Source organism: Haplochromis burtoni, unplaced genomic scaffold (assembly GCF_018398535.1).
Source record: "Haplochromis burtoni strain Fernald_Lab_line unplaced genomic scaffold, NCSU_Asbu1 Contig_15, whole genome shotgun sequence".
NCBI classification, from domain to species: domain Eukaryota; kingdom Metazoa; phylum Chordata; class Actinopteri; order Cichliformes; family Cichlidae; genus Haplochromis; species Haplochromis burtoni.
The window spans coordinates 1,454,344-1,465,780 of NW_024582376.1; the positions used below are offsets into that span (position 1 = coordinate 1,454,344).

The 11,437-nt window shown below is 40.4% G+C and overlaps 2 protein-coding genes and 1 long non-coding RNA gene across 3 annotated transcripts; all 3 read right to left on the reverse strand.

Annotated features, from left to right (window-relative positions):
- Positions 1-952: 952 nt before the first annotated feature.
- Positions 953-4,446, reverse strand: LOC102305122 (signal peptide, CUB and EGF-like domain-containing protein 2). Its single transcript, XM_014329929.2, has 7 exons — positions 4,437-4,446; positions 4,142-4,286; positions 3,798-4,009; positions 3,394-3,612; positions 3,166-3,272; positions 1,424-1,577; positions 953-1,063 (listed from the first exon to the last, which is right to left on the reverse strand). The coding sequence occupies exons 1-7, from the start codon at positions 4,444-4,446 to the stop codon at positions 960-962; spliced, it is 951 nt and encodes a 316-aa protein (XP_014185415.1). The 3' UTR covers positions 953-959.
- Positions 4,447-4,655: 209 nt separating this feature from the next.
- LOC106632441 (multiple epidermal growth factor-like domains protein 6) lies at positions 4,656-10,604 on the reverse strand. Its single transcript, XM_042218050.1, has 11 exons — positions 10,477-10,604; positions 9,962-10,159; positions 9,596-9,745; positions 8,825-9,004; positions 8,164-8,280; positions 7,465-7,614; positions 7,239-7,391; positions 6,809-7,024; positions 6,472-6,545; positions 4,855-4,959; positions 4,656-4,676 (listed from the first exon to the last, which is right to left on the reverse strand). The coding sequence occupies exons 3-11, from the start codon at positions 9,687-9,689 to the stop codon at positions 4,656-4,658; spliced, it is 1,110 nt and encodes a 369-aa protein (XP_042073984.1). The 5' UTR covers positions 9,690-9,745; positions 9,962-10,159; positions 10,477-10,604.
- A 100-nt stretch (positions 10,605-10,704) lies between these two features.
- Positions 10,705-11,432, reverse strand: LOC121814074. The gene is made up of 3 exons (XR_006054046.1): positions 11,265-11,432; positions 10,921-10,992; positions 10,705-10,825 (listed from the first exon to the last, which is right to left on the reverse strand). It is a non-coding gene; the product is annotated as an uncharacterized LOC121814074 (long non-coding RNA).
- Between the last annotated feature and the right edge of the window lie 5 nt (positions 11,433-11,437).

Sequence of the window (11,437 nt, forward strand, 5' to 3'; positions counted from 1 at the left end):
TGTATTACCAGTGTTGTTCTTGGTGATTGTGGTCCCAACTATCTTTTGATCATTAATACACTCCTCTCACGCAGTTTTGGTCTGATCCACCATCTTTCTCATGATCATCCTCACCCCATGAGGCAGGATCTTGCGTGGACTCCATCTGACATGCATTTTATATTTTTTTTTCATTTCTGAAACAGTTATCACCTCCTCACGAAGCTTCTTGATGATGATCTTGTACATCTTGTCCCTGCCCTCCTTTGAAACCCTCTTTGGCTGAGATCAAGAGTTTCTGTTTCTGATTGATTGATCAATCAATTGATTGGTTGATTGATTGATTGATTGATCTGTGACAGCCAGAATTCTGGCTGTGTTGTATGGGATCTAATATCTATTTCCCTCAATAACATGCAATTCATATGTGTTTTATACAGTTTTATACAAATACTTTTTTATAATGTATTGTGTCTCTCTCTATTTAAATGAAACTACCATAACAATTATACACTGTTCATCTTATTTTAAGTGAGCAAAATATACAATGTTAAATTACACCCTGGGCCAACTACTTAACCTTTAATACAGTGACATTTAATTGCCGTAAATGATGTGTGACCTGGAGGGCAGGGAAGACAGTCCTGGGGTTTTGCCATCTGAGTGTGGGGATTGATAGTTCCAACTGGACAGGGGTACTGGTGTTCGGCCCAGGTCCCAGATGGACAGTAATGACCCACTGGACACTCATAACTCTCTGTCAGAGAGCCATTAATTGTGCCAGGACAATAAAAGCTATGCAGACAAAAACAGGATAGAATAATTTATCTTGTAGCAACAAAACTTGAATGTAATTGTGTATACATGTATATACAGTATAAAAATCACTCATGCACTACTCTATGTACAGTTACAGGTCTTGGTTATTTTTCTGTATCTGTTTACAGTCTCAAGTGACTGTGCAAGGCTGATAAGTGAGTTTACCCCTGAGGACAGGCACTGCAGCTGGCTTGGCCATCTTCTGTGCTGATGGTTCCCAAGGGGCAGTGCTGAGGAGCCACAGAGCCCTCAGAGCAGTAATAACCTGGTTGTGTGAAGACAAGAGTCATGAAATAGATGCACACTGAAGCACAAACTAAGACATGCACAATCCACAGGAGAGAGGCTTTGATTTCCAGTGTGAGTCGAGTAGCTGCTTATGTGTAGCTCTATTATAATGAAAGAGTTTTGCTTGCCTTTTCATTAAACTTGCTTATGTGAACTTTAAACCTCCCAATCCTTTCGCACTTCCAACAGTGTTAACGCTGCCTGATTAAATCATCCAGACATTTCTTTTTGTTTTGTTTTTTATATTTGTTTTTAATCTGTCCTGGTATATTTTATTTTGACCAGGTTCTGCTGGGTTTTTGAATAGTAAGCTACAGATGCAAGGGGATCTGATCACCTTTTGGGCACGGCCCTCCGTGGCTGTCTCTCAAAGGAGGTTCAGGACGCTCTGCACCCCCAGAGCAGAAGAAACCTTGCCAGCATTTTCCTGAAGGTGCCGAGAGCCCCGCAGCATCACAGTAGTAACCTGGGAAACATGGCTGACAGTCCTCCTGAGAGGAATAATGATAAAAACAAAGAGGGAGAGGGATTAGGGAAAGAGAAAGACAGCCGATAAGAAAAAGAAAAATGTGCTTTGTTGCAATATTAATATTGAACTACACATCTACTTGCTATTACAGTGAATGACAGAAATAATCATGTAAGTTACTGTGTAAACAGTTTTTCACAATTGCTAAGATCCATTCCTTAAACCCTTAACGACGTATCTCAAAGTTGTAAACAAAAAAACGCAATGAAACAATCAAATCATCCACACAATCATCAAAACAAAAACACTGCTCAGCACTCATTATGCACCAGAGCAAAACACATTGTTCAGGACACGGAGTTCTCATGTCTCATGTTGTTTTTAAGTCTTGCAAACTTTATGCGGCTAATTTATAAATGCATAAAAATGATTCAAATATTAAATAAAAGCCATAATGAACAAAATGTTGAGCTTCCATTTTAGATAACACGGTAAAGAATCAAGACGACTAAGATTAGGTTGTTCGCTTTGTTCTACATCCAGTAATCACACAATGTATTCTATATGAAGTGTCACATATTGTGCTATTTGTCTTCTACTTTTAATTGCTCATATCAACCTTCAACTTACCTTTGCTTGCTGTATATTCTGAACAGGCTTACATCAGTTTCATCACATCTGTGCTGTAGTTGTCTTTTCAACTTCAGTGTGAATCACTGTGGACCATCTAGTTTGGTAATGTTTTTAGGTTTTACAAAATGAGATCAAAGTGTGTCTAAAAAAGTGAAAACTGTTCAAATTTTGATTGACTCAATAAACTGGATTTGGATATTGAGAATTTACTTCAGAGAATAGGAGTCAGTGTGGAGGATTGAGTGAACCAATGTATCTCTCAGGTCCTGTCTCGGGGCTTTGCTGGATTTTTCCCTTATTTTTAGGACATGATTTTCATCTGCTTTACTTTTTTAGGTCTGACACTTATTCCTTTGTCCTGCACCTGTTTTTCATGGACACCCGGCACACCATGTCAAGATATGCCAGGTTTTCAGCTAATAGCACTTTGGAAATCACCTTGTTGGTTCAAAAACACAATTTTATGCCTGCCATACTGTGTTATCTTTGGCATTTTTCATAGATTTCCTAAAGCAATGGGAACAAATGATGTGTTTCGTGACAGGCTGCTAATAACAAAGTGCCTAAAGATAGAATTTAAAATGGGCTCTTTGCTAAGGTGACTATTATGTATAAATACAGCACTGTTAAGTGCCTTTTTATGCTTGAATGATTCCAAAGTCTGTGAATTAACAAAAAGAAAAACATTCATCTGAAAATGGTCTGGATGGAAAATGAGTGGGGGGGAAAAGTAGACAATGTCTAAACAAAAACTTTGAAAGGCTTTCAGAAATTTAGGAAAACTAGTGTCATTCCTTCAAAGTAAAACATACAGAAATGAGGGGTGATGTCAGATTTTAATTCTAAACTAAATAAATTAGCAACTTTTCAAAACATCAAGAATTATGAGAATATTTCCACTTTTTCATCTTAGTTTTGATAGGAAAGCCAGGACAGCCTTTGAGTGTAATAATTTGAGTATGTTGAGTTAAAGCTACCTCTGAGACTAATTTGGTCTGGTTAGAAAATGTTCCTCGTGGACACGGCAGAGGCTTAACCGTGGCCTGGGGACAGTAATGACCAGCAGGACATGGCCCTCCTTCTCCTGGTGAGAGACACAGCATCAGCAATCAAATTTTGCCACATATAAGTAAGACAACACATAGTATTACCAGAATGTAATTTGCTTTATTGCAGTTCTTGCAGTTCTAAAGAAGCATGTTCACCTGCAGCCACTGAGAAAGGCTGTGGAGAGATGTTTCCATATGAGCAGTAATATCCTTTCTGACACGGCCCAGTGACAGTTGTGCCATTTCTGGAAGAGCAGTAATGGCCGGCGTCACACTGCCTGCACTGCAAGACAGACTCATAGCCGGGGTCAGGACCATAAGTTCCCTCTGGACAGCTTCTCAAGTCAAATCCAGTTCCTTGGGGGCAGTAAAAGCCTGCAGGTCATAAAACAAACAAAGAGAAATTTGGAAATAAAGGATTAAGGATAAAAAAATATCACATTTCTTTGTTGTTGTTTTTTTTTGGGGGGATTTAGCAGAATTTCTCTTGATAATTTAAATAAAAATAGCTTACAAATGCCACTGTACTATAAGGACATCCAAAGCAGCAAATCACAAACCTGCAGGACAAAGGTACAACGAGCCAGACACACAATACCAGCCTGGCAGACAAGGTTCACACTGAGTAGCATGTGTAACAGCCACATATGTCCCTGGTTCACAGGGCACAGGTTGAACAGTTCCCTCAGGGCAGTAGTAACCCTCAGGACAGGGTCCCCCTGTATTTCCATCAGTGGGAGTAGATGTGACAGCTCCCTCTATGCAGTAGTATCTGCATAAGGAAAAGACAGCATGAAAATTCTGGGGATAAAAATGATATTTACATTATTTTCTATATGGATATATATAACAAAGACGATGATGATGTGATGGTTATTTCTTTAATCATCACAATCTGGTGTACCCTGCACGACAGGACCCACTGGGTTTTGTAAGGCCAGCAGAGTTGCAATAAAAACCCCCAGGACAGGGTTTGCAATCCTTCTGGCTATGCAGTCCTGAGCTGTTTGACCAGCTCCCTTCAGGGCACGCTTCAGGACCTGTGGTGCCTGCAAAGATGGCACAAGCGCAAAAACACATCTTGATTCCAAGAAGCAGAATGACTGCCACACTACAATAAAGACAGCAATTATTAAATGTAGCAAAAAATTTAATTTAAGACACTGTACTCAAAATTCAGCTACAACTAAATAACTGACATGCACCCATTGTTGGGTCCAGGGTTGAGGAATTTAGGGCAAGATGTAGCTGTAGGCTAAACAAGAAGTTTACCTTACAGCTGCATTTTTAAGGTATGTGTCAGTGCCTCAAGTTGAAGAAAACAAGCACACAAATTAATTTAATGAGAACTATATCAAAAGTTGCAAGAAAACATGTTTTTGAACTTCCTTTAGCGCTCTAAATGCTAATTAGTGTGACTAAAACTTGACAGCCACAGACTATAAAAGAGCAGAATGTTAATATCCTCACACAGTATAAATTTGGTTACATTAGCTTAAAAAGCAAGCTGCATCAGCACTGTGTTACAAAAAAAGTGATGTGTATCGTTGAAACTTGCATCATCATTGCAGCAGCAACTGTGGGCGACTGCTTGTTCGGGGAAGACAGATGAGGTACCTGAGGGGCAGTAGTGACCAGGTGGACACAGGGAACCTGAGAGTCCATCCAGTGGCCTGGGAGAGGAGGCTCCCTTTCTGCACCAATATCCAGCATGGCATGGTCCTGTGGGTAAAAGAATGTCACAACACATTTCATCGTACAGTCACATAAATATATCTGCAGTCCTGCAGTACACACTAGACGCTGCACCTTCCGGGTTTTACAACTGGATCACCAAACTAGGTCACCAAGATTAACTTTTAATATATGATTTTGACTTACATACCCCAGGCCAAATACAGTAAATCCAAAGCTATTTTCACTAAAGTTGAGAAAACAATGTTTATTTTTGCATTTTGGGTGAAGAGACACGTGGGATCATTGTTTTGAACTTTGCAAAAGCACTTCAAATAGCTTATCTAACAAGACATAATGAACAGCATGAGTTTTGTGGGATTTATGGGAAGTATTTTCAGTAAGACATAGTAGAGAAGAGAAGAGAAGAGAAGATGAAACAATTCCAACAGTTACATAAAGAAAAACAGAAACATATACTCACAAACACACCCCACAAAAACAGAAAAATGTACAATTTTCAAAAACTAAGAACAAGCAAATCATTGTTCACTGTACACAAGACATTGAAATGAAAATATCAAAATCTGCCATCATTTTATAATGAGTCAATTCTATCTTGATACGTGCAGATAAGGTCAACATCTGTAGACCCTGTTCCTTTCATTTTGTTTCTCCTGGTTAGCCAGATTCCCATTTTTGCCTGACTTATGAGAAAGTTGGAAAGACAAATCCGCTTCCTCTGTGCTGATCTGTATTTGGGACCACAAATGAACATTGTATTGTCCGGCACCTGTCCATATCCAGCCAATCACTCTTCCAGCAATTTAAAGAGGGAAACTAGGACATTCAACCCACAAATGTTGCAGGTTCTTCTTAGATTGAAAAAAAAAAAAAAACACAGTTACCCTCTACTCTTTGATCTGTATGTGTTAAATGTCTGTCTCTGGCCACTGTCCCATGCACCACCCTTCACTGGAGAGCCACGCTACGTTTCATTGGAAGGTTTGTACATAGACCTTCAGCTGTCTCTAGGATAAGAACCTCTTACACTGCAAAAACTCAAAATCTAACCAAGTATATTTGTCTTATTTCTAGTCGAAATATCTCATTACACTTAAAATAAGACACATTCAGCTACAGAGTAACATTTCAGTGAGATTTAGGAACTCGTTTTTAGACAGTACATCTTGAAACTGGAGAATTTTCACTTGTTCCACTGGCATTTTTCACTTATTTCAAGCAAAAATATATTGTATTAAGTGAAAAAACTGAATGAGAAGCCACTTCCAATACAAAGACACCCTTTGCGTATCACCCTGTCAATATCTTTTCTTCAACCAAAATCTTTTCTGTTTACTGAGTTGCTTATACCCTGCCATCCTAATTATTTTCAATACTGAGTTTATGAACATCAGACACGGTGATCCACATTGATGGCACAAATAAAGGTGAACTAATGCTCCTTTCAACCAACAGGTGAACTAACTGTTCCTCATGGAGAAAGACAACCACAGCCTTGTTCATCCAAGAGCCATAAGTAATGTTCTTGTGACCTACCGGTTCACCAGCAGCTAGGAGAACCTGCTCCACAGTATACTGCTGGGGAGCCACAACACTGGCCCCTTTTATAACTGACAGAAGAGGTGAGCCCTTATTAGGGAACAGCCAGTTAACTTAACCTTGTTCACTCTACATCAAACAATGAAAAAAAAACCGTATCTTTCCTGTTAAACAACCAAAGGGCGTGAAGAAAATGTATCTGAAATGTCAGTCTAAACGTCCAAAATCCATTTAGCAGCTCCACCCTCTCACCAACCACCTTCACACTCAGTCACTCACACTCCCAGCATGCAGTGCAAGGAGAGGAGAACAGAGAAGACTTTCAGATTCTCACCTGCTGGCTCTGACAGTCCAACAGAAGGACAGTAACGTCCAGATGCACAAGGCATGCAGCCAGCTGAGCTGTCTATATGCTCTCTTGGGTTAAAGGAGCCTATGGGGCAAGGGTGTTGGTTGGGCAGAGCTGTACCTGGAGGACAGTAATGTCCCTTAGGGCAGGGCCTCAGCAAGGACACATTAGCTGCACCCAATCTTGAATCACAGTAGTAACCTTAAAAGAGAGATTTTTTTAAATTAACAATATCAATGTGGGAAAAGGGTAAAAAAAAAATTACACATTTATATTGGTGGCATTAGGGAAAAAGTCAACAATCTTGCAAGGATTTAAAAAAAAAAAGCAATCAACTTCAATAAACACTTCTTCAACCACTTATGAAAAGGCTAAATAACAATGTTGAAAAAGTCAAAGGATTTAGGTGTCCTACCTGCCCCACAGATGGCACAGGATGCCTGTTTGTCTCTATCCTGATAGGTTCCTGATGGGCACGGCTCTGGGGATGAACTACCCTCTAAGCAGAAGTGACCAGGAGGACATGGCAGAGCCATAGCCACAGTCTGACCAGGAGGACACCAGTATCCTATGGAGATTTACAGAAATACAGTAGTGTAAAAAGGTGTTCATCGAACATGTGATCAAATTTATGAACTGACCATCGCTGCAGAGTCCAGTTGGAGCCCTGAGGCCTGTTGTTCTGCAGAAGAAGCCTGATGTACAAGGCTGACAGCCCTTCACACTGGTCAGGCCTGACACTGGGGAAAAAGTACCAGCAGGACAAAACTCTGGCTCCCCAGACCCCTCAACTGCAGAGAAAAATAAATGTAGTTTAGGCCACCATTCATTCCTTCTATTCATTCATCCTTTCTGAGTTCCAGTGCCTACACAGGGTTGAGGGGTGTTGGAAATTATAGCCATCCACCACGCAGAATGTATAAGGGAACACTCTACACAGGTCAACAAAAAAACAGAAACATGCTGAGTCATACGTAAACCTGTGGGTAATTCAGGGTGTCCAATCCACCTGACTCATAGTTATAGCTACTTTGGCATCTCCAGTCTACTTAATATGCATGCCAAGGAAGAATGCAGACATAGTGCCACTTTAGAAACTTGGCATTTCAGCCATAGAAACAATTCAAAACTGTTTCTAACACATATCGAGTGTATACTGGGTGTTGGCAAATGTACGTAAACATAGTTTTCCCCATTAAACTTGTGACTACAGTATTAACATTGCTGTTGACTCAGTGTATCGTACTTTCCTTTTCACCAAGCCTTTTACTTTGCACTTTGGCTTAAAAAGTTGGCAAGATGTCGATACAATCCTTCCAAGGAAGTAAAGCTGGGCTTACCACAGTATGTCCCAGGTGGACAGATGTTGCCTGTTTCTCCATCTGTTGGTCTGGCCTCAGTGGCTCCTCCTACACAATAATACCCAGGAGAGCAGGGGCCCATTGGCAGAGCTAAACCTTTTGAGCAAAATGACTAAATTGGTTATTTTGATTGTGAACAGCCAAAAAAATATTATCTATAAGTTCGCGAGAGATTGGCATCCCCTCAAGTGGAACAACAAGAATATTTCAGAAACCTCCTGGAACTGAACTGTCCAATTTACTTATTTACTTTTTTAAATACATTATACAGCAATGAAATCACATGCCACAGATTTGTCATAACTGTAACATCGATATACATAGAGGCAGAACACACAATCTATAGCTGCATAGGCCAAATGGAGAGCCAAACCCATTCTGCACATTGTGTTTATGTGCTGAAAGAAAAATGATTTCCTTGCTACTAAAATTGATCCTTAAGTATGATTTCACTGATTCATCTACACAAGGCATTTTGTAGAAGGTATAGCAGCAACTTTCAACTTCATTCTCAAAGTATTATTTTGATGATATTATTTTATATAATATACATATAATTTTATTTCTTTTTCACAAATTTAGCTGAGAACCTATATGTAACAATATGCCTATTGTAGCCTAGAAAACTGTGTTTGTGCACCTGAGACATTACAGAAGGTTCCGGGTGGGCAAGGTAGGGGCTCTGAGCTGCCTAAGGGGCAATAAAATCCTGCCTGGCAGCGCCCCCCTGTGGATGTAGCTGGACAAAGACAGTTGGCATTTGTATAATTGTCAAGGTCAAAGGGCTGGGAGTTCCACGCTGCAGAGACACAGAACCAACCTGAGAGGAACAAACAGCAAGAAACAAAGCAAGATATCACAAACTCTGTGTGATATAGAAAAGATCCTGCAGCTGACACGTCTAAGCCTTAGTGAAACATGACTTTCTCAACATATAAAGATATATATATATATATATAATATATATATAATATATAATATTAATATATATATATATATATATATATATATATACACTCAACAGATGGTGATACAGAGCAAGGTGGCAGAGATAAGACATTGTTAAGAAAAGTCTTAATAAACCAGTTACTCAGGCTTCCACATCAGTCTATCACGTGTGCATTATGTGTCTGATGTGTTGAAGTTCATTTGCATCTTTGCACATAAATAAATAATACACAGAGAATTATTTAAAAGCCGTTGTTGTTGCTGAAGTGTGGCTGGTGTTGAGCTGTGATGTTTCGTGTTTCATGTGCACTCTTTGTTCCCTACTCTAAAATCTTCCAGACTGTTTTGCTGGGCCCCGGAGACACGTACGCTGGCACAGAGGACAAAGTCCTGACACTGAGAAACTAGGCTGCAAGCTGTGATTGTATCTTTGGAACAAATGAACAAAGACAATGTTACTGACCAGCTTTGCATTTTCCAGACACTTTGGTCAGCCTTTCCTTCTCACAGTAGTGTCCTGGAGGACAAGGCAGGCAGCTGTCCAGACTCTGCGTCATGGGCTCTGGGTTGTAGTATCCACGTGGACAGGGAAACTGGGTGGCATGCTTAGTTCCTACACATGTAATGCAATTAGATATAAACAAGTGCCATGTGTGCAACTTCTTTTCTATTATTAAAGCTGGGGACAATAACTTACTGAAGCTGAAACCAGCTTTCAGTTCAATACGAAGCTCACACTCTGCTTCTTTTCAGACTAAGCTGAACTTTTACTAATCATTCATTCTAATAAAGAATCATAACCATGACCACAGTTTTGGGGTGATTGTACCATCAGGGCAGTAGAATCCAGGTGGACAGGGAAACTTGGAAAAATTGGCGGTCCTTTCTGGACAGTAGTACCCAGCAGGGCAGCGGGAACACACTGACTGGCCTGTGAGGTTGTTGTATGTTCCAGCAGGGCAGGGCAATGGGCTAGCACTACCCTCAGGGCAGTAATGAGCAGTTGGGCAAAGCCCTCCTTTTGCGCCTGGAGAGGAAAAACCAATTAGATGTGGAAATGTACTGAAATTATGGCTGCTAAGCCCTTAATGTGATAAATCTCGTGATAACGCATGATTAATTCAGTAATCGCTCATTCAACAAAACACCCTCACACATTCTATTTCCTGTATTTATCAGCATCTGTTTCTCTTCTCTCTAAAGCCTATTCATAACATTTATATTCACACATTATACATTAGCTCTGCTTTACAGGAGTTTTAATTCATGTAAAGCATGAATTAACATACATTGATTAATTATAGCTGTGCTGACATGGAATTGCATAAGCTGAATCAAGAAAACCTGCGCTTGTTGTGTCTCCCCCTGGACAGTAGAATCCAGTCTGACATGGGCCAGATGGACGAGTAAGACCTGCAGTGCCACAGAAGTGACCCGCTGGACATGGACTACAGCCAGAGGTGTCCACCAGATGAAGACTGCAACCATACAAATGTAAACACAAATGCGCATAAACATTTACAGGTCCATGGTATAATAGTGTGTGTAATATTTTGACCAACACACCTAGAAGAGAAGGTCCCTGGCGGACAAGGCATAGGCAGACTGGTGCCCTCAGGACAGTAACTTCCCTTCGGGCATGCTCCTCCTACTCCTGTGCTGAAGTTGCCATCGGGGTTCTGAAAGTTCACGCCTGGAAATGTTGCACATTTTGGTCACATTTTAGCTGTGAAAGTCGGTTTAACAGCACAAAGGCACTGAACACGCTGTATAATAGATTTTGTGTACCAGCTATGCAGTAGTAACCGGCCTGACAAGGCCCAGAGGGTTCAAACAGACCCCAATCCTCACAATAGAAGCCTGTAATTGAAGCAGAGAAAAGAAAACTTCACTGCAGTGGTAATAATTAGAAGCATTTATTGAATCACGTCATAAATTACTCCTTGTTTAGGTAATTAAATGTGGTAAGTCATTCTGCCATTATCTCTTAATTATAGCAATTAGCTTTAAAAACCCCAGTTCATAAATGACAAGTTAATATATTAAAATCTAATTCAGCTAACCACTGTATCCACAGATTCCCAGTATCATTCAGGCAGTTTAAAAAAAAAAGCATGTTACAATACTCTCACCTGCTGGACAAAGGAGGCACTGCTCCACTTGACTGAGACCAAACTGAGGACTGTATGTACCAGGTGGGCAGGGTAGTATACCTTCAACGCCACCACCAAGACAATAGTGTCCCACCGGACATGGCTGGACACCTTCTCCAGATAGGCAATATGTTCCTATGGGGCAGTCATCG